Source organism: Encephalitozoon cuniculi, chromosome IX (assembly GCF_000091225.2).
Source record: "Encephalitozoon cuniculi GB-M1 chromosome IX, complete sequence".
NCBI lineage: Eukaryota > Fungi > Microsporidia > Unikaryonidae > Encephalitozoon > Encephalitozoon cuniculi.
In genome coordinates, this window is record NC_003238.2 from 133,391 (window position 1) to 158,697 (window position 25,307).

At 48.9% G+C, this 25,307-nt stretch overlaps 27 protein-coding genes across 27 annotated transcripts, besides 2 other annotated features; 7 read left to right on the forward strand and 20 right to left on the reverse strand.

Annotated features, from left to right (window-relative positions):
• Positions 1–256: 256 nt before the first annotated feature.
• ECU09_1160 (uncharacterized protein) lies at positions 257–1,846 on the reverse strand (the record flags this gene model as incomplete). Its single annotated transcript, NM_001415426.1, has 1 exon — positions 257–1,846. One exon carries the CDS (start codon positions 1,844–1,846, stop codon positions 257–259), a length of 1,590 nt encoding a protein of 529 aa, NP_001402367.1.
• Positions 1,847–2,102: 256 nt separating this feature from the next.
• On the reverse strand, positions 2,103–2,927 carry ECU09_1170 (Per1p-like protein; the record flags this gene model as incomplete). Its single annotated transcript, NM_001415427.1, has 1 exon — positions 2,103–2,927. One exon carries the CDS (start codon positions 2,925–2,927, stop codon positions 2,103–2,105), a length of 825 nt encoding a protein of 274 aa, NP_001402368.1.
• A 209-nt stretch (positions 2,928–3,136) lies between these two features.
• Positions 3,137–3,259: a sequence feature.
• Positions 3,260–3,311: 52 nt separating this feature from the next.
• ECU09_1180 (uncharacterized protein) lies at positions 3,312–4,013 on the reverse strand (the record flags this gene model as incomplete). Its single annotated transcript, NM_001415428.1, has 1 exon — positions 3,312–4,013. One exon carries the CDS (start codon positions 4,011–4,013, stop codon positions 3,312–3,314), a length of 702 nt encoding a protein of 233 aa, NP_001402369.1.
• A 54-nt stretch (positions 4,014–4,067) lies between these two features.
• Positions 4,068–5,234, reverse strand: ECU09_1190 (amino acid permease; the record flags this gene model as incomplete). Its single annotated transcript, NM_001415429.1, has 1 exon — positions 4,068–5,234. One exon carries the CDS (start codon positions 5,232–5,234, stop codon positions 4,068–4,070), a length of 1,167 nt encoding a protein of 388 aa, NP_001402370.1.
• A 92-nt stretch (positions 5,235–5,326) lies between these two features.
• On the reverse strand, positions 5,327–5,509 carry ECU09_1195 (uncharacterized protein; the record flags this gene model as incomplete). Its single annotated transcript, NM_001415430.1, has 1 exon — positions 5,327–5,509. The coding sequence occupies one exon, from the start codon at positions 5,507–5,509 to the stop codon at positions 5,327–5,329; it is 183 nt and encodes a 60-aa protein (NP_001402536.1).
• Positions 5,510–5,610: 101 nt separating this feature from the next.
• On the forward strand, positions 5,611–6,888 carry ECU09_1200 (ATP-dependent RNA helicase; the record flags this gene model as incomplete). The annotated part of the gene is made up of 1 exon (NM_001415431.1): positions 5,611–6,888. One exon carries the CDS (start codon positions 5,611–5,613, stop codon positions 6,886–6,888), a length of 1,278 nt encoding a protein of 425 aa, NP_001402371.1.
• A 29-nt stretch (positions 6,889–6,917) lies between these two features.
• Positions 6,918–8,144, reverse strand: ECU09_1210 (uncharacterized protein; the record flags this gene model as incomplete). The annotated part of the gene is made up of 1 exon (NM_001415432.1): positions 6,918–8,144. One exon carries the CDS (start codon positions 8,142–8,144, stop codon positions 6,918–6,920), a length of 1,227 nt encoding a protein of 408 aa, NP_001402372.1.
• A 217-nt stretch (positions 8,145–8,361) lies between these two features.
• ECU09_1220 (calmodulin) lies at positions 8,362–8,784 on the forward strand (the record flags this gene model as incomplete). The annotated part of the gene is made up of 1 exon (NM_001415433.1): positions 8,362–8,784. The coding sequence occupies one exon, from the start codon at positions 8,362–8,364 to the stop codon at positions 8,782–8,784; it is 423 nt and encodes a 140-aa protein (NP_001402373.1).
• Positions 8,785–8,804: 20 nt separating this feature from the next.
• On the reverse strand, positions 8,805–9,221 carry ECU09_1230 (uncharacterized protein; the record flags this gene model as incomplete). The annotated part of the gene is made up of 1 exon (NM_001415434.1): positions 8,805–9,221. One exon carries the CDS (start codon positions 9,219–9,221, stop codon positions 8,805–8,807), a length of 417 nt encoding a protein of 138 aa, NP_001402374.1.
• A 50-nt stretch (positions 9,222–9,271) lies between these two features.
• ECU09_1240 (uncharacterized protein) lies at positions 9,272–9,841 on the forward strand (the record flags this gene model as incomplete). The annotated part of the gene is made up of 1 exon (NM_001415435.1): positions 9,272–9,841. One exon carries the CDS (start codon positions 9,272–9,274, stop codon positions 9,839–9,841), a length of 570 nt encoding a protein of 189 aa, NP_001402375.1.
• Positions 9,842–9,903: 62 nt separating this feature from the next.
• Positions 9,904–10,554, reverse strand: ECU09_1250 (ribosomal 40S subunit protein S3; the record flags this gene model as incomplete). The annotated part of the gene is made up of 1 exon (NM_001415436.1): positions 9,904–10,554. One exon carries the CDS (start codon positions 10,552–10,554, stop codon positions 9,904–9,906), a length of 651 nt encoding a protein of 216 aa, NP_001402376.1.
• Positions 10,555–10,604: 50 nt separating this feature from the next.
• Positions 10,605–10,682: a sequence feature (Short protein (ECU09_1255, SKD10704.1) was converted to a misc_feature.).
• Positions 10,683–10,763: 81 nt separating this feature from the next.
• ECU09_1260 (uncharacterized protein) lies at positions 10,764–11,744 on the reverse strand (the record flags this gene model as incomplete). Its single annotated transcript, NM_001415437.1, has 1 exon — positions 10,764–11,744. One exon carries the CDS (start codon positions 11,742–11,744, stop codon positions 10,764–10,766), a length of 981 nt encoding a protein of 326 aa, NP_001402377.1.
• A 65-nt stretch (positions 11,745–11,809) lies between these two features.
• Positions 11,810–12,793, reverse strand: ECU09_1270 (uncharacterized protein; the record flags this gene model as incomplete). The annotated part of the gene is made up of 1 exon (NM_001415438.1): positions 11,810–12,793. One exon carries the CDS (start codon positions 12,791–12,793, stop codon positions 11,810–11,812), a length of 984 nt encoding a protein of 327 aa, NP_001402378.1.
• A 96-nt stretch (positions 12,794–12,889) lies between these two features.
• Positions 12,890–13,087, reverse strand: ECU09_1275 (40S RIBOSOMAL PROTEIN S28; the record flags this gene model as incomplete). The annotated part of the gene is made up of 1 exon (NM_001415439.1): positions 12,890–13,087. The coding sequence occupies one exon, from the start codon at positions 13,085–13,087 to the stop codon at positions 12,890–12,892; it is 198 nt and encodes a 65-aa protein (NP_001402379.1).
• Positions 13,088–13,132: 45 nt separating this feature from the next.
• On the forward strand, positions 13,133–13,648 carry ECU09_1280 (uncharacterized protein; the record flags this gene model as incomplete). Its single annotated transcript, NM_001415440.1, has 1 exon — positions 13,133–13,648. One exon carries the CDS (start codon positions 13,133–13,135, stop codon positions 13,646–13,648), a length of 516 nt encoding a protein of 171 aa, NP_001402380.1.
• A 60-nt stretch (positions 13,649–13,708) lies between these two features.
• On the reverse strand, positions 13,709–14,197 carry ECU09_1290 (uncharacterized protein; the record flags this gene model as incomplete). The annotated part of the gene is made up of 1 exon (NM_001415441.1): positions 13,709–14,197. The coding sequence occupies one exon, from the start codon at positions 14,195–14,197 to the stop codon at positions 13,709–13,711; it is 489 nt and encodes a 162-aa protein (NP_001402381.1).
• Positions 14,198–14,270: 73 nt separating this feature from the next.
• Positions 14,271–14,681, reverse strand: ECU09_1300 (uncharacterized protein; the record flags this gene model as incomplete). Its single annotated transcript, NM_001415442.1, has 1 exon — positions 14,271–14,681. One exon carries the CDS (start codon positions 14,679–14,681, stop codon positions 14,271–14,273), a length of 411 nt encoding a protein of 136 aa, NP_001402382.1.
• A 48-nt stretch (positions 14,682–14,729) lies between these two features.
• Positions 14,730–15,596, forward strand: ECU09_1310 (uncharacterized protein; the record flags this gene model as incomplete). Its single annotated transcript, NM_001415443.1, has 1 exon — positions 14,730–15,596. One exon carries the CDS (start codon positions 14,730–14,732, stop codon positions 15,594–15,596), a length of 867 nt encoding a protein of 288 aa, NP_001402383.1.
• A 48-nt stretch (positions 15,597–15,644) lies between these two features.
• On the reverse strand, positions 15,645–17,438 carry ECU09_1320 (endochitinase; the record flags this gene model as incomplete). Its single annotated transcript, NM_001415444.1, has 1 exon — positions 15,645–17,438. The coding sequence occupies one exon, from the start codon at positions 17,436–17,438 to the stop codon at positions 15,645–15,647; it is 1,794 nt and encodes a 597-aa protein (NP_001402384.1).
• Positions 17,439–17,620: 182 nt separating this feature from the next.
• ECU09_1330 (uncharacterized protein) lies at positions 17,621–18,550 on the forward strand (the record flags this gene model as incomplete). Its single annotated transcript, NM_001415445.1, has 1 exon — positions 17,621–18,550. One exon carries the CDS (start codon positions 17,621–17,623, stop codon positions 18,548–18,550), a length of 930 nt encoding a protein of 309 aa, NP_001402385.1.
• A 23-nt stretch (positions 18,551–18,573) lies between these two features.
• On the reverse strand, positions 18,574–19,014 carry ECU09_1340 (uncharacterized protein; the record flags this gene model as incomplete). The annotated part of the gene is made up of 1 exon (NM_001415446.1): positions 18,574–19,014. The coding sequence occupies one exon, from the start codon at positions 19,012–19,014 to the stop codon at positions 18,574–18,576; it is 441 nt and encodes a 146-aa protein (NP_001402386.1).
• A 97-nt stretch (positions 19,015–19,111) lies between these two features.
• ECU09_1350 (uncharacterized protein) lies at positions 19,112–19,498 on the forward strand (the record flags this gene model as incomplete). Its single annotated transcript, NM_001415447.1, has 1 exon — positions 19,112–19,498. The coding sequence occupies one exon, from the start codon at positions 19,112–19,114 to the stop codon at positions 19,496–19,498; it is 387 nt and encodes a 128-aa protein (NP_001402387.1).
• A 25-nt stretch (positions 19,499–19,523) lies between these two features.
• ECU09_1360 (uncharacterized protein) lies at positions 19,524–21,608 on the reverse strand (the record flags this gene model as incomplete). Its single annotated transcript, NM_001415448.1, has 1 exon — positions 19,524–21,608. One exon carries the CDS (start codon positions 21,606–21,608, stop codon positions 19,524–19,526), a length of 2,085 nt encoding a protein of 694 aa, NP_001402388.1.
• A 112-nt stretch (positions 21,609–21,720) lies between these two features.
• ECU09_1370 (uncharacterized protein) lies at positions 21,721–22,206 on the reverse strand (the record flags this gene model as incomplete). Its single annotated transcript, NM_001415449.1, has 1 exon — positions 21,721–22,206. The coding sequence occupies one exon, from the start codon at positions 22,204–22,206 to the stop codon at positions 21,721–21,723; it is 486 nt and encodes a 161-aa protein (NP_001402389.1).
• A 66-nt stretch (positions 22,207–22,272) lies between these two features.
• Positions 22,273–22,569, reverse strand: ECU09_1375 (uncharacterized protein; the record flags this gene model as incomplete). Its single annotated transcript, NM_001415450.1, has 1 exon — positions 22,273–22,569. The coding sequence occupies one exon, from the start codon at positions 22,567–22,569 to the stop codon at positions 22,273–22,275; it is 297 nt and encodes a 98-aa protein (NP_001402390.1).
• A 74-nt stretch (positions 22,570–22,643) lies between these two features.
• ECU09_1380 (uncharacterized protein) lies at positions 22,644–23,918 on the reverse strand (the record flags this gene model as incomplete). Its single annotated transcript, NM_001415451.1, has 1 exon — positions 22,644–23,918. The coding sequence occupies one exon, from the start codon at positions 23,916–23,918 to the stop codon at positions 22,644–22,646; it is 1,275 nt and encodes a 424-aa protein (NP_001402391.1).
• Positions 23,919–23,954: 36 nt separating this feature from the next.
• ECU09_1390 (RuvB family ATP-dependent DNA helicase pontin) lies at positions 23,955–25,235 on the reverse strand (the record flags this gene model as incomplete). Its single annotated transcript, NM_001415452.1, has 1 exon — positions 23,955–25,235. The coding sequence occupies one exon, from the start codon at positions 25,233–25,235 to the stop codon at positions 23,955–23,957; it is 1,281 nt and encodes a 426-aa protein (NP_001402392.1).
• Between the last annotated feature and the right edge of the window lie 72 nt (positions 25,236–25,307).

Here is a 25,307-nt window from a genome sequence, read left to right on the forward strand (position 1 = left end):
ATCCCCGGGCGCGGATCTGCACCAAGAGATAAAGGATCCGCCTCTTCCATACTCGGCGGTATGAGGATTGCCATTGGAAAGATGTCAGGGATGGGGAATCCACAAAGAGAGATGTCATGGGTGGATAGAGGCTTGCTTATCCAACACCAGCCTGTTGCTGTGTCCAAAGGCGATACTCTATCTATGCCTCAGAGAAAGAAATGATAACTCAAAGATAATCATACCGTCTTTATTCCATTCATCCACTATGTAGACCTCATCCAGCCCGAAGGTACTTTTCTGGCACCCCCCCCCCCCCATACACCATGTCGTAGTCCCGTCCACACACATACGACACACACACACACACAAGCATGCTCATCACAAACACCATACTCTCAATGCCCTCGCCAACACTCTTCTCTCCACCCCCGCCAACATTCAACACGAGAAGCAGAACAGATGCAAACACAACAGCCGCAACACACAGATACAGGCTCCACTCCCCGTCTCCGCCAACACACAGAGCCCCGAGAACCAGGTTCCCACACACAACCACACACACCTGCATCAGCGACATCCCACACAGCACACCGCCCTGCACAGCCATCATAACGGCCCCAATGCCTGCCACCGTCATGCTGTACACACTGCTCCTGACCACGCCCCCGTGGAGAAGCCCGGCTGCCATCGGCACAATGCACCCAACTGCAGTCCACTCCTCCCTCAGCATCCCAATCACCCCGTCGTCACGGTACCTCGTTGCCAGCCTCCACACCTGGTATACAATGGTCCCTGCCACGGCCAGCGAGTACACCCCCGTGTTCCACGCCCTCCGAGTTGCACTGTCCTCCTCCTCAAGATACCAGAGGATGCACTGGACCACCAGAACGGCTGCAAACACAAGGCACAGGCGCCCGTGGAGTCGCAAAGGAGGAGGGAGGGCCTTCTCAAGCTCATCGATCTTCTGCCTTAGGTCATCCAGGCCACTGCTGGCCTCACCTAGCATTTGATCTAGTTCATTGAACTTGGGGGCAAATGATGCCCCATTTTTCTTAATATCAACAACGGCCTGGTCATATGCTGCTCTAAGGGCCTGTAGCTTCTGGATAAGGGATCCAATGGACTCCCTGACATCACGAAGAGCCCCTTGCACCCGTGCTCTTTGGGCCTCAGAAAGCATGCGTATGTTAATCTCCTTTTCCAAAGCATCCAGTTCTCGTCCAACTTCCCCTAAACATCCGAGAGAAGCATCGTCAACATCATAACCAAAATATCTTCCAAAAACATGAAGGCCTAGGATATCATTCAGATGCCGAAGGAAAGTGGATAGCCCCCTGTCACCACTCGTACCATAGAACATGGAGCCATACACACTTTCCATGTCTAGAAGATCTAGGAGGACTGTTTTTAAGGACACCTCCTCAGATGATGTTGTCTTTCGAATCTTCAAGTCTTCACTAACATATGGCAGTAATGCCCTAAGTGCATTCTTAAATGTGTCGAATAGTCTTAGAAAGTTTTCTTTCATGTCATCAATTCTTTGGAAGTAGTTGGAAAAGGTTATGAAGTAATCATTAAAACAGCAATCTTTATCATGTGATGCATTCTGACAAAAAGCCTGGTTCCCTATAAAGTCTGATAAGGCCTCCAGCGCCCCTTTAGCTGCATCGGTAGCAGAAGTACCTCTGGAATCCCCCCTTCTCTCCAAGTCATCACGAATACTGTTGAGTATTTTCCTGTAGAAACTGAACCCGGAGGACCATATAACAATGGCATCATTATAGGAACTCACCGCATGCTCCTTGAAATCCGCATTGAAGTTAATTCCTGCAAGTATGGCTCTAATACGCCTAATTTGTTCCATCAATAGGGTTCCCATATATCCATATACATATTAGTTCTTTTTTCATATACAACTAATTGCACAATAAGAGTCGTGGTGGCAGACTAATAGATTATCTGCATCGCAGATATGATATGTGAGAACGTATCTGGTAGCCAATGGGGTGTAAGGAGGTGGGAGGAAGAAGTGAATGAACAGGATACTAGACCAGCCACTGATAGTTTTGGACAGCATACGAAAGAGTGTGGCATACCGGTATATGTTTATTGTATAAATGTCAGTGCATATACACATCTCCACTCCAGAAGAGAAGGTAGAATGGCGTTGAGATGCAGGAGATCAGGTGCCAGATGGCGTGGGAGTCCACAAGATAGGCATATGGAGGGACGTCCTGGATCTCTATTGCACCTGCAAGGAAGAAGAAGAATGTGAAGAACAGGATGTGCTTGGTGTGAGCCAGCTTTCTATACTTGAGGAATGTTACCAGGTGTGACAGCAGGGTGAGCGTGACGATGATGGCACAGGATATCTTGTTGTATACATAATCGAACTCTATGTTTGACATTCTGTGGATATGGTATGCATAGAAGAGGATGAAGATCGCCTGTAATGGGCCTCTTGTGGCCTTTTCTATTGAGGGACTTACTATTAGGATGACTCTGACGAGTGCCATGTAGAAGCCGAAAAGGATTGTTAAGAATGCAAGGAAGTAATCGCAGTTTCTTGTGAAGGTGTTTTCGTGGATGTGGAAGAGGGTGCTGGAGATGAATGCTAGATTGCATATGTAGTACTGGATGTAGTAGAGCCTTCCCAGCCTTGTCACTCTCAGGTGCTTCTTGAGCATCCTGTGGAAGCAGATGATGTTTGTTATAAGGTTCATGAACGAGAAGAGTGCAGAGAAGAACTCAGTCATTCCCAGGATCGGCTGGAACCCCCATCTTCCATTTCTCTTTATGTTTCCGCTGTTTGTGAATTTGAGGCAGAGAAGATGGCACATGTTGCCTGCCTTTTCGTCTGCATCTCTGCCAAAGACCCAGTCAACAAGCCCAGTCTTTACGAGGCCCCTTGATTCCTCGAAGCACTTACCGAAGCAATACTTCATGTTCCAAGGGATTGAGACGATTTTAAAGAAAACAATAGTGTTGTACCAATAGGAGTTCTGATGACGATGACGGGATTTGCTGGTTGGTACTTGTTCTGCGATTCCCCTAGTTCTACGGAGCTAGTGTAAGAGGAATGCAGGTTTCCAAGACTCTGGACGGTGGTTCTCCATTAAATGCCTTGTTTAATTTGGGATTTCTGGTAGCCCCTGGCTTTTGCCTCCCATGTTTAGTCAGAAGGCTGGTCATTCCATCCGTTCGTTACACACATGGGACATGGAGGTTCCTTGAGAGTTGAGGGCGCCCCTGTGCTTCTCATAGTTTTGGAACCACATTTTTACCTAATGTTTGCTGCTGTCCTAAAGACCGATGGTACTGGAGAAGCTTTATTTTCCGGTATCCTGGGGTCCCATTGCCCCGATCATGTTCTTGACCATGTCCATCAGGTCATCAGGAGACTTGTCTTTGATGACTGTGTCCAGGACGTCCTTGATGCTCTTGTTGTTGAAGAGCGAGTTGAAATCGATCTTGCTGTCCTTGAAGCCCCCCATTCCAATGCTCTTGACCATGTCTTCCAGAGAAGAGCTTTGGGCGGCCTCTGGAATACCTTCAGGTGCCTCTTTGCTAAGAAGGTCGAGATGTTTTTTCATCGTTTTGTTCTCCGGATCAACCTCCAGACCCCTCCTGAAGATCTCCTGTGCCTTGTTCCTGTCTCTGTCAAGATACAACGTCCCAAGTCTTATGTACAGCTTCACAAACCTGTCGTCGATCTTCAGCCCGCTCTCGCAGTCCTCGATTGCGCTTTCGGTCATCCCGAGCTTTGAGTATGCAGCAGCCCTGTTCGACAGATACACGGCGTTTGTTGGATCATAGAGAATGGCCTGTGTGTATGAGTCCACAGCTGACTGGAAGTCTCCGTTATTGTACTCCTCGTTTCCTTTGTTCTTCATCTCCTCGGCAAGACATCTATTAGAGGTCTTCTCTGCACGTTCAAGCTTCCTCAGTACGCCGACGACTGTCCTGTACTCTTCCCTGCTCAAGTATTGTCTTCTCTTGCTGAAGTATCTCTCTATTTCTTTCAAATCCATTTCTGGATAAAAACAAAAGAGGCATAAATCTTTGCAATCCGCACAGGCGGCAATCTAGATGTTGTGCAGAATGATGCTGAAGACAGATGCAGAAAAGACAAAGACCCCAAACAGGAATCCTACGTAAGACAGAATGACCAGTCCTCTTGGCTTGGTGATGTTTGCGTTGAAGTAGAAGAGAGCCGGGAATATCAAGCACATGAATGTGGAGGCTGTTGCACCTATGACTGAGTATATGATTCCAAGGCCCATTCCCGAGACCGCAAGAAGGCATGTGGATATGATGATGGCTGTTGTGACCACAAACCTCAGGAACTTTTCTCCTGGCTTCTGAGAGGGAGAGATGATGTTTATGAGATGGCTCCTGCAGGGGTTTACCTGGAGCGGGTACGAGACGCCCATGACCACTATGTAGAGCCCTCTGACGACCGATGCCAGGATGTCGTTTGGATAGTTCTCAAGGACGTTGTCTTTGACGGCCTCTCCATAGAGAAGGTAGTTCAGGACGCCAAATGAGATGTATATCACGGCGGCAGAGGAGGCGACCATGTATATAAGCCTCTTCATTCTCGGGAGGGAGTTGTCCTCCATTTCTGAGTGGATTGCAAATATATTCTGGTGGCAGGTGAATGAGAACACAAACTTTCCGAACCCTCCCATCCACGCGTATGACAGTGGAACGAGATACTCTATGCCGCTTGTCGTGGTGACTGGGGTGTGCTCATACCTGTAGAGTGTTGCCACGACGACCACGACTATTGCAACAACCCCGCACAACGACGTGTACTTCAGCCTGTCAAGTCTGTTGAAGTAGGTGAAGGGCCCTATGCATGATATGAATGCCAGGAGAGAGATGTTGGGGTCTGACAGCATTGATACTCCGAAGATTGTTTCTATCAGGACCGGCAGGAGCTGCCTTGTGATTATGAGGTATGAGAGGGCGACACCAAAGCACTTGAGAAAGACAGAGAAGTCGACTATCATCCTTGTGTATGGCATGCTTTCTGTGGCAAGCCTCGAGAGTGTAGCTGTTCTTCCAAGCTCCTGGCTGCAGATTGCATAGAGGATGAGGCCTAGCACAGAGAAAAACCCCGAGATGACTGTTAGGGCGATGCCAGTGAGAATTCCGTAGGTCTTGAACAGGTATGGGAATGAGAGGATGCCGCTGCCTATGGATGTCTTGAGCAATGTTACATATCCAGAAGCCAGTGTCGTGGCCATGTTTACACCTCCCAGGCCCGTTTTGAGCCCAGGGTGTTTCAGGTTAGATGAGAAGGCTAGGAGCAAGTGTTTATTGGGCGTGTGGCTCGATCTCATGAGGCATTTTTCCTGGACCAGATTTCATAGGTGTCTGCAACTCTTTCGAGAACCCTGGAGCTGCTGATCATTCTTTCCAGTCTATTGTTTACATCACAGATGATGGAGTGTGTGTTTTCAAGTGTGAACTCGAGCCTTTTAAGAACCTTCGATCTCCTATCATGGAGAGACTGGGTCATTTGAAGGGTGCCCCGATTTGTAGGGATATAGAGGGTTTTTCTGTGGCCGGCTGTTTGGAACCAGCGGAGAAAAGGAATTATTGAGAGAAAAATTTACCCCCATGAAACAAGTAACAGAACAAGCAGAAGACTTTGTGGATACGAGGAGCAGTGGTACGGAGATCAGGGAGTTTGAGGATCTCCGGAGCGACTCATCTCAGATCAGGATGTTTGACACATGGGAGGACTACGGGCTGAAGGAGGATCTACTGAAGGGGATCTACAGCATAGGATTTGAGACGCCTTCCTTTATTCAGAAGGCGGCGATCCAGCCGATAATAGACGGGAGAGACATAAGAGCGCAGGCACAGAGTGGTACTGGGAAGACTGGGGCATTTGCGGTTGCGGCGCTTCAGATATGCGATATGAGCCAGGACGTGACACAGATTCTTGTTCTTGCATCGACCAGGGAGATTGCAGCACAGAATGCAGCGAGGTTTGAGGATCTTGGATGTTTTATGGGGGCAAGGGTCGCCCTTCTTTCTGGAGGAAGCCCGATTGCAGCAGACAAGGTTGCACTTGAAAAGAAGCCGCACATTGTTGTTGGGACGCCCGGGAGGGTTGAGCACATGATCAATATAAATGAATTGAGCATGGACAACATTAAGTTATTTGTGATTGATGAGGCAGACGAGATGCTGAAGGCCGGATTCCAGGAGCAGGTGAAGTCTATATTCCGAAGGATCACAAACAAGGACGAGGTGCAGATAGCAATGTTCTCTGCAACATACGACGAGGAGGAGCTCCGTGTCAGTGAGGAGATTCTTATCAACCCTGTGATAATTGACCTGAGATACAACGACCAGACCCTGAAGGGAATAAGACAGTACTTCATTGATCTGAGGAAGGAGCCTCCATTCCGGAAGGGAAGAGAGGACTATCTGCTTCCAAAGCTTGTGACGCTGTATGACATCTTCCGCAAGCAACGCCTGGGGCAATCGATTGTGTTTATCAACAGCAAGGAGGATGCCAGGATAGTGTATGACTGGCTGATCAGGCACGAGTGGGAGTGTGAGCTTATATCTGCAGAACTAACACAGGCGGAGAGGGAGAGGACGCTGAATAGGTTTCGAGGAGGGACTGGCAGATGCCTGATCTCCTCTGGACTGCTTTCAAGGGGAATCGACATCCAGAATCTCTCTGTGGTGTTCTGCCTGGATGTTCCATCCTTCGAGAGAAAGAGCACCTATATCCACAGGATAGGACGATCCGGAAGATATGGGAGAAAGGGAATAGCCATAAACATTGTCTATGAGCATGAGCTGAAAAACCTGAAGGCGATCGAGAGGTTCTACAACACCACGATCAAGGAGCTTCCTGCAGATTTTAGTTTTCAATAAAGTGTCCAATGGATTGAATACTGTTATTTCTATACATTTCTTAGGCTGAGAACAAAAAGGAACAGATACTCTATCGTTATCATGAACCTTGACAGAAAGCCTGTGACGCCCTGGTACAGCTTTCTCCTGTCTCTGTAGCTGAGAGAGGTCTTCTCAATCTCCATGTACACCTTCTCTGTCATCCTTGCCACTCTCTCCCAGCTATATACATTCTTAAGCCTTTTGTTGTAGTCCTGCGGGTTGTGGCCGCTCTTCCCTAGGACCTCCAGCACCTTCCTCGCAATATCTTCAGGCGTGATTCTGCTGAATGTTATCATGTCCGGCGGTAGGATCTCGTGTATCCCGCCGACATTGGTGCTAACAACATGGAGGCCACACGATGCCGCCTCAACTATGGTTATGCAGAAGGTCTCGGTCAGGGACGTGTTGAGAAAGACATCACCCCTTCTCATTATCTCTCCAACCCTCTCGTGATCAACCTCGTGTATTATCTCTACTCTGTCATACAATTCATTCTCATCCAGGACCTGCTCAATTCCATCCCTCATAGGCCCATCACCCACTATAACGATCCGGACACTTCGATCGCCCTTACAGATCAGTGGGATCGCCCCAATAAGCAGATCAATTCCCTTCCTAAACACAAGCCTTGATACAACCACAACAACCTTTCCGCCGGAATGCTTTTTCTCACTGGGGCGGAAGATGTCAGAGACTATTGCATTTGGGATGACGTGGATCCTTTCGAGGGGAATCATCGTTCTAATGTGGGTGTTTTCCTTGGATGTGTAGGACACGCAGATGCACCTGTCTATATTCTTCAGCGCAAGGCGGCACAGGGCATTGACAACAATGTTCTCAAAAGGACCCACTTCGAATATCGAGTGGTCCGTAATTACCGTCTTGAGATTCAGCGTCCTTGCATGGAACAGGCCTTCGATGCACATGTTCGACATTGTCTGGTGGCCGTGGACAATCTCAATCTCCTCGTTGTCGAAGATCTCCTTGAACAGCGGGAAGTTCGAGTACAGACTCGGAAATGTCGTGTTCCTACAGAGAACAGGAATGTCAAGGAAGTAGACCTTGATGTTCCCCACCATCCTACAACCAACCAGGTTGCCTGCCCTATGTGTGATGATTATGACCTTGTGGCCCATTGCAATCAACTCTTCGCTCAAATACTTTATGTGGGTTTCCACGCCTCCTTTCAGCAGATAGAAGAAGTCGGACACCATTGCGATTCTGAGACTCTTCATTCAATCTTTGTGGTGTAAGATTTGTTTGGGTAATTTGGCAGATCGATTAATCATGGATCCTGGAAATGAGCATTTCCATCCGATGCAGAAAACAAATGGTGGCCCTCTCGCTGGGATGTCCCAGACCCCACACTTCCACCATGGAGTGTTAGGCAACGCTATGTTCTTCCTGCTGCAGGCCTAGCCCAAGAATGGAGCAAGAATATACCCCATTGAGATGGAAGAAACAAAACGCCTTCAGAAGGTTTACCAACTATTTGCAGAGTCAACCACTGAAAGGATCCCCACAGACAGATTGGTGGATGTACTGAGGTTTGCAGGATACATCATATCTGAGAGCTACATTGGAGAGCTTCTGTCCTCGATTCCTGGGGAGACGCTTGATTTTGGCCAACTGGTGGATGTCTGCGAAAGAATCAGGGAAAGAGAAATAACACGAGAGGAGCTGCAGAACTCTTTCAGAAGACTGGACGTAGATAACACATCGTACATTGATGCAGGGAGATTGGTCCAGATTCTTTCCTCTGGAGAAAACAGGTTCAGTGACGAGGAGATCGAGGAGCTTCTGAACATCCTGAATCCAGACGGAGATGGGAAAATTTGTTACGACCTAGTCATCAAGAACATATTTGGATACTAAACATTATGTTTTATTCTATTCTATGGACTTCTGCCTCTCTTATCCCCCTGGATTTGCGGGGTCAGATGAAACTTTGCGCTCCCGATGCCATATGCAGCATCTCTATGCTCGATTGCCAGGGATTCTCCAACAGGCCTTACTGCCATTGGATACACCTCGTCGCCCACCCTTAGTCCACAGCTTCCATCTTCGTAGAGGACGATTCTTGGCGGCTCCGTGCTAGGAGGAAGAGTGAGTATGAGTCCGTCATGCTCTCTGAGAGCAAACAGGTGCTCCGGTGCATCTGAGCCCACTGGCTTAAGAGTGTGCTCCTCCTGGCCCTCAAACGAAAACTCCTTCTTTGCCACGGGCTCCTCGACTTCAAACACCTCCTGGGTCTGAGGAATCTTCGGCTCAAAGGAGTACCTCGACGTGGGTTTTTTTGGCCTTGGATTCATTTATGGGTCTCCGAGCCCAGCAATAATTCCTCGATTTTTCTCTCCTCGCAATGTTAAGTAAGATAAGAAATGTGCTTCCTGGAGACGAGGTGCCCTCTGGTGGCTCAAGATCTCTTGGCATTCATGGAAACAGGGCATCCGTTGTGGGATCGTTATGTAGGGTGTCAAACCATCTGTTTGTGGTGTCAAAGACCAATAGATACCAGCCGTGCATTGATGACATTGTGATAGGAAAAGTTGTGCTCACTTCTCAGGACATGCACAAGGTGGATCTGGGGGGAACTGTAGGAGCGCTTCCCTCCCTTAGCTTCACCAATGCCACAAAAAGAAACAAACCGGAAGTAAGTAAGGGAGACCACCTGCTATGCAAGATTGTGAGGATGGGCACAGAGCCACTGCTTACGTGTGTTGGGGAGGGCTTTGGAAAGCTGAAGGGCGCTGTGCTTCCACTAAGCCCCTGGAAAGTGCGTCTTCTCTATCTAAGCGACACACTGTCCATCGTGGGGAAGAAGTACAGGTTCCGAATTGCATTGGGGCTCAATGGATTTGTCTGGATCGATGCAGAGAAGGACACAGACGTAAGAGACATATACCACTACCTTCTCCACGAAGACGGATAGCCCTCGTCTCTGGTATGGAAAAGCCCTTAAAGGAATAAATGGTTTGAACTTAGCTTTAATAACTACTGGATCTCACTGGGCTCGAGAATGGTGATCCTGTCAGGGAGTGGATAGTTTGGGCCGAGCACTCCCTCCGGGTCGTATGGTAGCATTATTCGAACCTGAATACCAATCACCCCTTGTTTGGTCTCAACGGTGGCATACCCCGTATTAATATAATCCTTAACTGCATCTCCACTGTGGATCAACACTCCGTCCTGGAACTTCACAGACTTTGCACGCTGCCCCTTCAGCTTTCCACTGACTATGATCTGGCATCCCTGGGCCTTTGCATGCCTCGCCGTCTTCAGGGCCATGTTCACGGCTCTCCTATACTGGACTCCCCCTAGAATCTTCTCCCTAATGAAGTTCGCCTGGATAAGTGCGCAAAGCCCCTTCTCATGCACCTTCTCAACAACTATCTCGACACTCTCGTCAGGAACCTCAAGCCTCTGAGCTGCCAGGTGCTGGAACTGCCTCAGACGGAACTTCTTCTCTCCTATCGCCTCATGTGGCTTCGCAACCTTCAGGATGATCTTTATGGGCGTCTCCTGCATCCGGAGCTCCATGGTGCTGAAGCCCTCGTTCACAAGAGCCTTCTCAAAAAACTCCTTCAGCTCTGCATTCATAAGCCCATTCTTCATAAACCTTTCCAGAACTTGGTCACTGCTCATTTCGAGGGCAAATTTTTTATTTCCTGAAATCACCATTGTCTACCCTGGCAATGCATAACTCACAGAAATCCCTAGAAGAGATCCTCGACAGATACAATGAAGTTCTACAGGTAAGTGCATCTATCTAACTTTAGGAATACAAAAACGACATCTCCAGAGCAACTCTTCTACTAGACAGACTGAGAAATATCTTTGGAAATAAATAGTTCTCAAGCACTCCGGCCATCCAAGGCAGAAACATCGTCTACTCTTAATCCCAGCAGCTCCATCTCCTTCTGAACACCACTCTCAGCAGTCGAGCAGGCAGACAGGTCTTCAACACCCGGCTTATGCGGTCCATGAGACCTGTCCCCAACCCCAAGCTCATCCATAAACCTGGAACACCCGTCCTCAGGCTCATATCCATACTTCTTCCTGAAATAGGCCAGAACACACTCGAGGTCCCTCCTGAGATAGTAAACCGCTCTCTCGTCACTGCTCTGGATGCACTGGGGAAAGTCTATGACCTTTATGTCGTCCTTCACCAGAACATTGAACTCATTGAAATCTCCGTGCACATACCCCCTCTTCCACAGGTCCTTAATAAATCCTATCATAAGGTAGCAAATCGTCCTTACATTTGATACTCTTGTCTTGTACAGGGGGAGATAGTCGAGAAACTCCTGCACAACAACATGTCTGTCATGGTCGAAGACTGCGGGAACATCCATGTCCTTGAACTTCTCGAGATACATGACTTCTCTTTGGCAAGATATTCTCGACAATTCAAGCCAGTCTGTCCCCTCTCCGCCATATCTCCTGTTCCTCCGAACATTTCTGAAGCTGATTCTCCCAAGCCTATGGAACTTCAGTATGGACTCTCTGCCGCCATACACACCTAGATAGATATCGGACTCCTTTCCAACACCCACCTTTTCCCCCATCGCCTCAAGCCCACGCTGCCTTAACGTATTGATTGCAAGGCAGTCATGTCCAGAATACGTTAGCTTGTACCCGTTCTCCACATAGGAGAGAAACTTGAGCTTGCATAGGTCTATTGCATGTTCCATGAAATTTCCTTTTATTCGAGATCTGCTTTTCAGTACATCGAAGGGAACAATCGCGTGGGACCTCATGCATTCCTCTGCAGTTCTCAGTATCCTCAAGTGCATTCTGGACAGAGACCAGACTCCATCAGTCACAAGTTTCATCGGGGCATCAAAATTAGGCTAAATCAAAGGCCTCTGTCTACCAGTGCCAAGACTCCGAGTCCATATCACATCCCATACCTTGCAAATATCGAGGAGAGCCTTATCCTACACGGCTCGTTACTCATCTCTGCGAAGTAGTACTTCTTGACATATTCCACAAGCTTGAAGAAGGGAGTCCGGCACACCCTGAACAGCAGGTCCCCGAGTATGGAAAAAAAGCACTCTACAACATAGCACGACAGCTCATTCTGCCTTGAGTTCAGCACAGATGCAATGAAAAACCATGCTTCGTCAGAGTTCTCCTGGATTTCGAGCACTCCAAAGTAGATCCCATAGATCCCCTTGATTGTGCTTGCAGAGGCATCCTTGGTAAAAAGAATAACCCGGAAGTACTCCATTAGCTCCGGGGAGTAGAACCTGCAGAAAAGCTCTGCAAATTCTCTGTAAGACCCGGGGCACGAGCTTACCTGTAGCCTTCCCTGCTCAATTATCTTCAGCACAAATGTCTCTATGAACACATACGAATGGGAGTATTCCTCGAGAACATTGAATATCTTCTTCACCTGTCCCGTCCTTCCACTAACCTGGGTCAGCCTCTTGTTGATCTGGATCTTGGTTTGGGTCTGCACAATCTTTGGCATGACTAGTTTCTCCCTGCCAATATTCTCCTCTATGGATACATACGCTCTACTCAGAATGAATCTTGAAACAAGCTCATCGGAGAAAGGTATGTTTGTAAGGCACGGCGTCTGTGTCTCTGTGGTCTCGTTCTGTATGTCTGTGCTCGGCCCAGGATCGCCCAAGGCAGCAGACCCATGGCCTTGAGCCTCTTCAAACAACACGTCGGTAGAAACGTCTTCCACCAAGCTCCTCTCCTCATCAAAGAGTCTTTGGAGCTCCTCCTCGATACTCTTGTTTGCCTTTTCCCTCTCTGCCAAAAGCCTGTATGCTAACTTGTCGACCTTTTCCTTGCGCCTCCTTTCAATCTCCCCATAGTTCAAGTGCTCGCTCTCTCCACTCCATCCTTGGATCCCGTCTCCATGGCACATCCCAGGGTCTGCACTAACAGCACCTTTCATCCACCGTCGGCAAAAACAGCCAAACACAATCAAAGAACATTAAATCATCTTTATTGGATACCTTTTCTACCTTGTCCTTCGATGCTCGCGCTCGCATTCTAATATCTCAATAATATCTCCCACAGCAACGGGACCCTTGACCGCTCTCTGAATGGTCCTCTTGTTATGCATCAGCTCCATCTTCACCTGGGTCAGCAGTCCAGACCCCCCGGTCCTTCCAAGCACATGAGTAACCTCTCCAAAGAATTCCTGCTGCTCCTCCATCCTTAGTAGGGATAAATTTTTCGCTTCCTAAAATGCATGCCCCAAATGTCTCTTCCAGACAGGATAATCCACACGCTCAAGTGCATGGACAGGCCCTCTGACATCCAACCATACAGAGATGTCCTTGCAGTAAGTCGAAAGCTGCCCCCGAGGGAGTGGCATGAGCTGTGCAAGCTTGTTAAGACCAACAGGATATACAACATCCTGAGGACAGATCTGTCGAGGAAAGAGGCAGAGGTCCTCGGAAGCGCATTGAAGAAGGTTTCTTTGAACCATGTGGACGACATGATAGACGTCGTGGTGAAGAAGAGAGATGGGAACGCGCCAATCCTCCTGAGATACATACTGGAGAAGAAGAAAAAGATATCCGTGGATGCTGTTCAGAAGTATTTCTGTGAAGAGCTAAGCCGTCAGATCTCCCTGAAGCATCTCAGACTGCTCCATGTGATGCACAAGAACTACCCTTCATCCATAAACTCCACAATCCTTGACTTCTGTCGTTCCAACGGCCATCCCATCTGCAAGGAGATCCTGGAGTCAGCCATGGATGTTGTTGAATAGAGAAAAACGGGGGAACTTTTAATACCTTCGCCCAGGAAATAAATTCTTGTGCATATGAGGCTACACTGAGTCTTCTAGCTCGTTCATCCTTTCTAGGACCTCTCTTCTCTTTACAATCAGCTCCTCCATGTACCTCTCAAACTCCTCTCGTATCTCCTCTTTTTGTCCAAAGCGCATGTCTGCCTCATTCTTCTCCAAGCTGTCCTCCTCGAACTTGATGTGTGTCCCACACGGCATGGGAGCATATCTTTCCAACTTCTTCCTGCACCTCTGGATTTCATTGTCAATGTAGATCTTCATCTTTGCAAGCTCCTCAATAGTAGGCTCGTCGACCCTGTAGATGCTAGATCCATCCTTCTTTACGGAATGGTATCCAAAGAAGTATTCCTGCCCGCTCTTGTGTCTTATTTCCTCCTTCGCCTTTCTGATCTCGTCCTTCTGCTTGTTGATCTTTGCAAGCCTCTTCACTAGGTCTTTCTTCTTCTCGAGCTTCCCATACTTCCTGCGGTCCTTTGGCTGCGTCCTCTCCTTATACACCTTTCTCCTCATCTCTTCTGGGTATCGGTCCTCCGGCACTTTAGTAAAGCCCAGACTCATGAAAGAATCATCGCTCCATGGCGCCCTACCTCCTCTTCTTCGTCAACCTCTTGTTGCATCCAATCTGCGGGCAGACAGGCCTTGTGCTATTCCTTATGTATTTCATGGCCTCCTTCTTCTCCAGCACATGTCCGCACTCTCCAACATACGGATCAACCACCTCCTTCTGGCTGATTGGACAAATGAGTCTCTTCTCCACCCGAACACACTCCACCTGCTCCTTCTTGTTGATCAGATCAACCATCTCAGGCTTGGCACTGACCTTACTGTTCAAAATTGAATAGAAGTCCTTGTTCAGAGCAATGTCTCTGTTTGAGAGGAGTTCCTGGTGGATGAGAATCTTCCGAACCAGCCCCTCCTCCGGGTCAGGGGACTTCATGACGATGTTCTTTGCAGCCTTCAAGGCCTCTGCTCTTCTTGCAATGTATTCGTCCATGGAAAGGACTCCACATCGTTTGTTTATGTTGTCACCCTGCCGTGTCCCATGGACTTCGACAGCGAGGAGATGGATCTGCTGGGAAACGATCCTGAGTTCATGGAATACCGCAGAGCCATGGAGAAGGACCACAAAGCTACAGACGCTACTCCCCAGATGGAGTTTGTGAAGAGAAATGTAGAGGTGACCCAGGCTGTGTTTGGGGACGAGCTGCTGGGCTTCCGTAATAGGGTTTGGCTGTTTTCTGACAAGAACGTGGTCTACATCTGTGATCGATGCCTGCACCAGTATTGGGATTCCACGTCGCTCGGCCGTCACAGAAAAGAGTGCTCCCAAGGTATACCAGGAAGACATGTATACACAGACAAGGACGAAGGCATATCCGTGATTGAGATTGATGGAGGGTGTGAGAGTGTTCTGTGCAGGAGGATCTGCACCATCGGTAGGGCCTTCATACACAGAAAAACCCTGCATCTCGATGTCGATGGATATCTTTTCTATGTCTTGCTCATTGGGGGAAGGGTTGCCGGGTTCTTCAGCAAGGAAAAAGAAAGTGAGAAGCACAATCTGTCTTGTCTTCTTGTACTACCTCCTCACAGGTCCAGAGGATATGGCTCGCTGATGATAGACCTGAGCTATATTCTAGGCCCAGGGACTCCAGAGAAACCTTTGAGCAAGGAAGGCCGGGCTGTCTACAAGCGGTACTGGAGAAACATGGTGCTGAAGACACTCCGAAAGATGGGTGGGGAGGAGATGTCTATATGCAGCATATCTGCAGAGTCAGGCCTCTCTATAGACGACACCATCCATGGTCTAGAGCTTCTAGGCATAAACCCAGAGAGCCACATCTATGATGTAAGCGGTAAGGTCCCTGTGCCATTGAGAGAATGCAAGAAAAACTGTTTAATCTTTTAAATCGAGATTTGATATCCGCACGAGTTTTGGATTTGATATACCTTCTCACTAACTGTAGCACCCACTTTCATCTGCAGGATTGTTGACACCAAATGCCTCAACAAGAGCCATGTATATCTCATATCTTTTCTTGCTCTTGTCAGTATTGGAGCCCGTGCACTCTAGCGCCCCGTTGATTGCCTTTGTGGTGGCTCCGAAGTGATTCTCCTTGACCCCAGGGGCATTTGCAACCCTCGACTCCCAGTAGAATATCGATACATCAGCCCCGAGGTTTGGATCCTCAGAAACCTTCTCTGGGTTGTTGTAGAGCTCCTCTCCTAGACCCAGGGCTTCTCCTGCAGCCTTGTAGTTGTCAGGCCACGACAGCTGTATGAACCCACGCCCGTGGTAGGACTTTCCAGGCGCTCCTGTTCCATACTGGCCGGCACATCCTGTTCCCCCTGCACATGCTACCTCTTCGATGTACTGATATCCTCCAGACTCGTGGGCGCATTGGGCTATAAACATCGTTGCCTCGTTCAAGTCGCTGAACTTTTCGTTTACTCTGGAGACGATTGCTTCGATGTACTCCGGCTTTGGGGAAAAGCCTAACTTTGTCATTGCCTGGGTCAGCTGATCGGAGGAGATGTTCACTCCACCTCCAGAAGATCCCTTTTTTGCTCCTCCCGAGGTTCCTCCAGATGGCTTATTGCCTTCCGAGGTTCCAGAATCCTTTCCAGGTTGTGTTGCCGGTGGAGAGCTAGATCCACCCGTACCGGCGCCTCCTGCCTTCTCATTAGTACCTCCTCCCTGCTGGACGCTGGGGTTACTTCCTCCGGATGGGGGAGAGGACGTCCGCTGAGGCTTCTGCTCACTCTTTCCAGAGCCTACTCCAGATCCCTGGGACTTTCCCTGTGATGGTGATCCCGACGGGCTGCTTGAAGATGATGGCATGGTGGCCGGCTTATTGGTGGTCAGAGAGGAAGAGGGTGAGGAAGAGCCGCTTCCTGGTGATGCATTCGAGCTAGGTGCAGCACCAGATGATGGAGATCCTGGACCGGAGGAGGCCTTTCCAGATGGACTGCTTTCTCCCATCCCGCCCGGGGCAGAGGGAGAAACAGACTGGTTAGATCCCGAGGCTCCCTTACCTGGACTCTGTGAGGCTTGTACTTGCCCAGACGATGATGAGCCTATAGGCTTGACCTTTGGCTCAATATCACTTGACGTGTACTCCAACTTTATCTCCGTCGGAGGTTGCCTCTGTACAATCGTTCTTGTTACAGTAACTGTTGTGCCGCTCTCCCTTTTCGAGGTGCTGATGGTTTTTGTCACTGTCTTGACTTCCTTCCTTCGGCCTTTCCCTGCGTCCTTCTCCTCATCCTTCTCTTTTGAACCATGCTGTTTGCTCCTGTCGATGCCACTTTTCCCAACCTTTGGCTTTATCTTCTCTGCCATTACACTACTCTCTTTTTCTGGACGGCTTCTCTTTCTTCTCTTTTCATCGTGCCTGTCACCATCATTCCTGTCATCATCATTCCTGTCATCATCTTCCTTTCTATCATCCTTATCGCTTTCAGCCGCATTATCTTCAGATCCCTGTTCTTCGCCAGGATCCTGTGGAGTAGAAGGCTCATCCTTCCTTCCTGGCCTTGTCTCGTCACGCGAACCTGTCTTCCCTTTGTTGCTGCGGGGAACACAGGCTATCTCGTTGCCCTTGACTGCACACTCTGTTCCAGCGGGACAGTCAACATATATCCACTGGTTCTTTATTCCACAGACTCGCAGGGTGTTTGCAACACATTCTGCAGACCCAGAGACGCAAGCGTTCTTTGCAAATGTCAGGCCCAAGAAGAAGACCAGCATTCTATCGGGTGCATCTGATGCAGATTTATCACAAAGACATCGAAACACGCAGTTTCACAAGCACGATGGGCCTCTGAACACTGGCACATACCACACCTGTTTTAAATGTAATACCTGCCTCCAATCTGCAACACATCCGTGGCTTCCAGAAACTAGCTTCAGGAGACAATTGTACACCCCCAATGGATCTGCTTGTGAACAAGTACCAGCCAAGCGAGATCCAGGACATAGTCGGAAACGAAGCAACGATGGAACTCGTTTCCTTGATGATCGAAAGCAGAGATATGCCCCACCTGCTGTTCACGGGGCCTCCCGGGACAGGAAAGACAACCTGTGCAAAAATACTTGCAAGGAGGCTCCTGGGCAACAAGGAGGGGCTGCTGGAGCTGAATGCGTCTGACGAAAGAGGGATAGACACTGTTAGGACCACCATTAAAAGCTTTGCACAGAGAAGAGTCAAGGACTGTGAGTTCAAGATCATAATCCTGGACGAGGCCGACTCGATGACCACTACAGCCCAGCAGGCAATGCGAAGGGTGATGGAGATACACAGCTCGGAGTGCAGGTTTATTCTGATCTGTAATGTGTTTACAAAGATATTTGAGCCTATCCAGAGCAGATGTGCAATACTAAGGTTTGACAGGATAGAGCAGTCCGTGATCCTCAAAAGACTAAAGGAAATCAGCGAAGGCGAAGGCATCAGGATAACCGCCGAGGCTCTTGATCTTGTTGTCGAGCTTAGCGATGGGGACATGAGACAGTCGCTGAACATCCTTCAAGCGTGCATCAACTCTCCTGGCACAGTAGACCAGGACTATATCATCAAGATAATAGGCCTTCCATCTCCAAAGCGGATCGAAAAGGTTCTCCAGAGGCTCCTGAAAAGGGAAGTAGAGGAGGCCCTGGAGATGTTTGACGAGATCTGGGAGGAGAAATTTGATCCTCTCGACCTCATAAACTCGTTTTTCAGGGCTGCAAAGAACATGGAAAGCTACGAGTTGCTTAAGGTGATTGGGCTGGCAAACCTAAGGATATCTGAGGGTGTCAACTCAAGGCTGCAGTTCTATGGAATGTTCTGGGACATCCTCGACATGGGAAGTAAAAGATTGTGAACCTATCCGAGATTTGTTTATTCCTACGGAAAGTGGTTTTCTATTTCCGCCAAGTTCTTGTCTAGCACGATGATGTTTCTTTCTGCGGCCTTTCTGCTGTCACACTCTCTGCAGCAGACAAATTTTATGTCAAATCCCTTTGCTTCTGGAAATCCGTCCAAATCGTCCACGCTCCTCAGAAAGAAGAAGTAGATTGCAGATGGATCGTCGATTCCGTATCTCTCGAGCAGGTCTCCATCCTTCTGAATTACGTCGTGGATGGTTATGCCCTTGTGCACAACCCTGTAGCTCTCGAGAGTCGGGACCGTCTTGGCACTGATTCCCATCAGTGCATTGAGTGTTCTTGTCTTTCCTGTTCCCCGCGGGCCGACAAACTTGATTACCCTCGATTTCCTTGCTGCCAGGAGATACACTGTAGCTCTAATAAGAATGGCCAGTGCAACGATGAAGAGAAGAGAGATCATGGGTAGTGGTACACCTGGATTATTCACAGATTTCTGGGCTCAACCCTGACGAGAATGGGATGGCAACAATTATCGGGAGAAAATTTTACCCTTCGAAATGAGTGCAGCATTGGCCAACATGTGCAAGGCTATCAATAATGCCAGTAGGGCAGGGAAGAGACAGCTCCTCCTGAGGTTTTCGACAGAGGAGATGCGCATGTTTCTTCTCCAAATGCTGAGGCATGGGTACATCTCGGGGTTTTCGTACATACACGACAAGAGGAGTGGAAAGAGCATAATTGACCTGAATGGCAGACTCAACAGATGCGGAGCTATTTCCCCCAACTACATAGTCAAGAGAGACGGAATTGAAGACTTCAGAACAAGGCTCCTGCCTGCCAGGCAGTTTGGGCATGTTCTGTTCAATACATCGAAGGGCATCCTCGACCACAAGGAGTGCCTAACAGAGAACGTCGGTGGGAAAATCCTCGGATACTTCTATTAAAAGCCACTTCCTTTCATCGTCCTCTTTAATTAAAAATAACTAGCTCTTCGTTATTTCTGATCCAGATTCCACATGAAGCAAAGTCGGAGATAACGTCTTCAACCTCGCTGACGCTGTATTTGTCCTTGGTTGCTTCCCATAGGTGCGCTAGCTTGACACATCTTCTGCCCCCTTCCTCCCCAGCAAGAGAAAGAATGAGATTATATATTGCTCTTTTGCTGGACACCTCTTCTCTCCTCTTCCTCGGAACAGGAATCCTTGTCACTTCCATAAGCCTCAGCGCCTCGTTGACATCATCTTCATTCACGTCTGTGGAAAGCCGGAGTCTGCAGTGTGCAAGACTTAGCCTTATGAGCGATAGAAGGTATCTGGGCGTTACATAGGGGCTCTCCTTCCTGGCCTTCACATACGCATCCGTCAGCTTGCCCGAGAGATGGGATGGAAGAACAGGATTTATCCTCTTTGCTTCATCGATAATCAATCTGATCTTGTCGTAGGGAATCGATTCAGGCTCCTCATGTAGATGGATCGAGGTAATGTGGTTAGCCAGGCTTTCGTCCTTCTCCAGGTTCGGCTCATCTCTTAGGATGGCAACAACATCAAACCTGGAAAGAAGGGCACACGGAAGCCCGATGTTATGCTCGATACTCTGTCTTGTGTCGTACTTCCCCTTCACGGGATTAGCTGCACCAAGGACACAGCACCTTGCATTCAGGCTTGTGTTGATTCCTGCCTTGCTAATGGACACACTCTGCTGCTCCATCACCTCGTGGATGCTGACCCTGTCCACCTCATTCATCTTATCCAGCTCGTCAATGCAGCATATCCCTCCATCAGCAAGAACAAGCGCTCCCCCCTCAAGAACCATCTCTCCGGTAATAGGGTCTTTGGAGACACTTGCCGTAAGGCCAACGCCACTCGACCCTTTCCCTGTCGTATACACCCCTCTCCTACCTATCTTCACACATGTCTTCAGCAGCTGGCTCTTTGCAATCCCTGGATCTCCCACAAGAAGCACATTTATGTCCCCTCTTATCTTCATTCCGTCTTCCCGAACTCTCCCAGGCGCCCCTATAAGCATCAGAAGCAGTATCTTCTTTATGTCCTCCATCCCAAAAATCTCGGGTGCTATAGACCTTACCATCTGCTCCACAGGGTATGCCTTCACCTCTTCATTGCCCTTGGGGGCACCAGCCCCGATCTTTTCAATGTTGGTTGCATGCAGGTAGATGTCTGCAAGTAGCCCGGCCTTTAGTTTCTTTATTCCATGGTAAGGCTTCGGCATAAACACCCCTCCAACCACAACCACGTCTCCAGGCCTGCACTTCTCTGCCATCGAGGAATAGCACTCAGCAACCAATGTCCTCGGAATGCATCCACGCGGAATGTCCCCAGTCAGCTCCTGCATGTAGACCGTCTGGTGCTTGATGAATTTCGATCCCCGAGTCACAAGGACCAGAGTTCCTCGGACATTCCTGATCCTACACTTTTCGCTTCCACACTCCTCCAGAAGGTCAAATACATCCCCGTCCACTTCCTGGTATGTCTCTGCCCCACAGCCCTCACAGACATACGTTGCAACCCTGATGCTCGGCTTCACCTGGCTAACCTTTGTAACAACCCCGCTTACCCGAACCAGCGACCCAATGTGCATCGATTTCAGTCCTCGCACAGAATACACCCGTGAGTTTCTCCTTGGCTTCAGCACCAATGAGTATCTCCTCAGCAGAAACGAAGGAAACACCTCCAGGGCGCTCTTCTCTGGAAACCTTTCCTTGAGCCTTGACACCCTGTGGTAGAAAAAGATGTCCTCCGGCTCCTCGCCCATGGGAACGTCCCCGCCCTCAAGAAGAATCTCATCCACCACCGTATAGAGCAGGTTTATGTAAGACATTGCATTTCCCTCGATCCTGCCAACAAGCCCAGTCTCATCATAGACTGCTATATCCTCCATGTCAATCTCAACACTGCCTCCAGCCTCCCTCAGCCGGTTCGCATAGGTAAGCTCACCGTCCTCCTCGTGGAAAAGCAAAAATTTACTCAGCCTGTCCTTATCCGCCTGGTAGTCGATCGGCGTCTCAAACCTCCGAAGTTCGCTGACTTGATTCATTCACAGGGATATGGGGAAAAAGATAAATCACTGGAGACAGACGTGTATTTCAGAAGATGTTTATTGAAAATCCTCAAGAGGATACCAACAAAAGACAGTCCTGCACTGGACCTCATCCCCCTGCAGCTGTGCCTCCCGCGCCCGACGATGGCCTGACAGACTCGAGCTTGTAGAAGTCAGGCAGCACCCTTAGCGAAAGATCAAAGCTCTCGCTATTAGACCCCTCAACAGTCTGCACAATCTTATTGACATCCTCAGAGCTCATCCTTCCTGCAACATCAACAGAATCAAACGATCCGCTGCTGTCGGTAAACGTTATGCTTGTTCCACTGATGTCAATCAGCTTGAGCTGGACCTTCTCAGGCCTGCACACAATAATAGAGTCATTCGCAGTGTATATTCCCTTGTGGTTCGATCCAGTGCTAAGAATCTTCGACGAAATAGTCGTCTTAGCTGCCCCATGCTTCCCATTCTTCACAGAAGATGTTTCCAGAACCTGCGCAGACTTCATCTGCCCGTTAACCTCAATCTTTATGTAGTTTCCAGACCTTATGTCTTTAGGGCTAGTAGGCGTTTCCTCAAATCTCAGCTTCTCCATTCAGGGTCATCTGATTTTTCTTTTTTACCTCAAAGGCTACAGAAAAGAAAGCGGCGCAGAAAAGTTTTATTCCCTCCCAGATCCAAAGGCATCGAGGAACTCTTTCTTCTTCACATACTCCTTCAAGTCACTTGCTCCCCCAACAAACTTCCTCTTGAGAAAGATCTTCGGAAATGTGGAGAACCCATACTCCCTTTCTATCTCCTTCGAAAGCCTTTCGTTCTCCGTATTCTTGATGCAGGCAAACTCAATCTTCCAGCTCTTGAGGATTTCGCTGGCATCCTTGCAGAAGGGACATCCGTCCTTGGAGACCATCAGATTCTCGCTTCTGTCCAAAGCCTTTTCCAACTCTCCTCCCTTCATTTGGGTCACCCTAGGTAAACATTATATTTCCATGATCAATCCCTAATGAAACACTCAGTGATGGTTTCATGCCATCAGCTGACCTTAAATGTCTCCATCTCCTTATCAATCCCTTCTTTCTCCCTGATAGTACAGAGCCCCGAAACCATCTCTCTATCGTTCTCAACATCCTCCACAAACAGTCTGTACTCCATGCTGCTCTCACTGGCCACATCTATCTTCCACACAATGTCGTCCCTAGGCATTCTACGCACCAGAACCACCTCGGGCTTGTCCTCACACTCAACAGCCAAGTTCAGATGCCGGAGATCATATCCCAGTATCTCGTCGTCCTCCTCGACATTCCCAAGATGGAACCGGGCTTCAGAAAACTCGCTCCCATCCGACGTCACTGTCAAATCGTATCCATCCATGGCACCCCCTGCTCTTCTTCTGCAGCACTTCATCACAACAGTGTACTTCGTGAAATCCTTTGAGCTCATCAGCACCTTGAGTCCATCCTGGTTATTCCAGTAGAAAGAGCCTGTAATCTTAACACTCTTCATAAGACGTGCATCAAGAAGAACAATCCCCGTGGCTATCTTCTGGACGATGGCCAAGCTCCCAATCCCAAGACTCCGCCTAACATCCTTTCCAACAACAACCAGGTCGTCCTTGCACAATGGTGCAATCTCAACAGAGTGGCTGAACTTGTAGTTGCACTTGCTGGTATGAACATCTTTACTTATCAGTCTCTCAGACACCTTGACCCTGACCGGCAGAACACTTTGTAAGAAACTCACCATCCTCACCGCTGCATTCCTCTCGATGTAGTAGAAGTCCAATCCCTCCTTTCTCTGCTTTATATTGCTGGTGTCTCCGTACACATTGTTCTTCAGTACAAGATGCTCCAGATATATAAACATCCTCCTGTGCCCAGCCCTGTGGCGCACCTGGACTAGGCTGTTCCAAAACTGCTTCGCCTCCACCTTTGCACAGTCAGGACACTGCATGTTTCTGATGACATACCTCATCTCCAGAGGCTGCTCCACCCCGCACTCCCGAACCACAAGTGCCACCACAATCCTCTTTGAGTTGGGCTCCGTGTAGACAAAGTTCGAGTCGACAATGCAGAGCCCATTAAGCGTCTTGTTCCGCCTAATCAAGAATAGCAGAAATTCCTTCGATCCCCACGAAAACTCCATCCAGCTCTTTGGAGGATGGAGATACCGCTCGCAGCCTCTGCAGCGCTCCACAGCAAGATTCCGCTTCACCTTCGAGGATATTGTAACCTCGGTGACCAGACACCTGTCGCACATGTTCATCAGCCGAGGCTCAATCGGTATTCCACACTTACAGCACAGAATCATCACAGGGTGAAAATTAAACGATTTAATCAACCGGGATCAACTGTCGTGGAATAGCTCTGCCACCTCCTCTACATTTCGGACGCTGACACATCCCCCATATGTCTTCAGGAGAGGAATAAGGCTTATGCAATATCGTAGGCTCCTCGAGGTGCTCAGGCCCACAAAAAATCCAAATGCATCGTCGTCCATCTCCAACCCCTCTTCCTTCATCCTCCTCCTGATAATTTCTCGGTTGGCCTCATCCGGATTTCTCTTCACACTGATAATCACAATCCTGTCAAGAAGGTCCTTAGTGATTCCGAAGGGCCCGAGGAGTCCGTCGCTCCCCTTTATGGGTGCCATTCCCTTGTTGGAGGCAAATATTATCGTCGGGCTGAGAGGAGATTCAATGACCTTGTGGAGAAAGGTGAAGCACTCAACATCAAGCATATGGACCTCGTCGATGAAAAGAACCCCAGGGACAATCTCGGCATTGCCATTCTCCAGATATCCATTCACCATCCTGTTGACATCACCCCGCAACCTTTCTGTTATCTCCGTCTTTCTGGGGCTCAGTATTCGGAAAACAAGGGAAAGCATGTCCTGCCCAGAAGGCCTTGCATTTGCCATGTCTAGGTCATGCAATGTTACAGATTGCATCACCTCCTTCCTCTTCAAAACCTCTCCCTTAGGAATCGGGACATATGTGTCAGCCTCAAGATCGAAATCGTTCATATGAGCCTCGCTCCTGCCCAGCTTCTTGATAACCCCGGAGTTGACCTCGATGTACACAACATCTCCGTTGACAATCCTCTGCTTGTCTATCTGCTCGTACAGGGACGGTGCAAGCTTGAGCTTTTTCGACTCCTTGCTTGTCTTCAGGATAACAAACATCTCCTTGATCCTCTTCGGGTAGGAGCTCAGCGGGTTTTCTTCGTCCACAATCCGAAGCTCAACAACCTCCCCCTCATAGACATCTTTCAACTCCCTCATCCGCACCAAAATCGATCTTCTCAGCGCTTCCTCAAGAACCTCGGTCTTCTTCACCTCGTTGGAGTACACCTCGCTGCCGCTCATCGAGGTAAACGGCGTTCCAGCACCGAGCTCCTCACTGATCCCTACAGCAAGAGCTGTCTTTCCACTTCCCACAGGCCCAGATATAAGCACTGCCCTCCCAGACATCCTCTTTGTCCTAACCATCTCTACTATAAGGCCGGCTGCTTCCCTGGCATTCTCCTGTCCAATCACTGCATCTGGCTTTTCAACAGGGTTTCCACAGTCGTCTAGCCCAAGAGACCTCACATGGCTGTGGATTGCTATATTGCTGCTCTTGACCATCCTGGGGATCGGTGTTTGGCAATGCAATGTTCCCTCCAAACTACTGCACTGGGATGGGCCGGCTGATGGAAC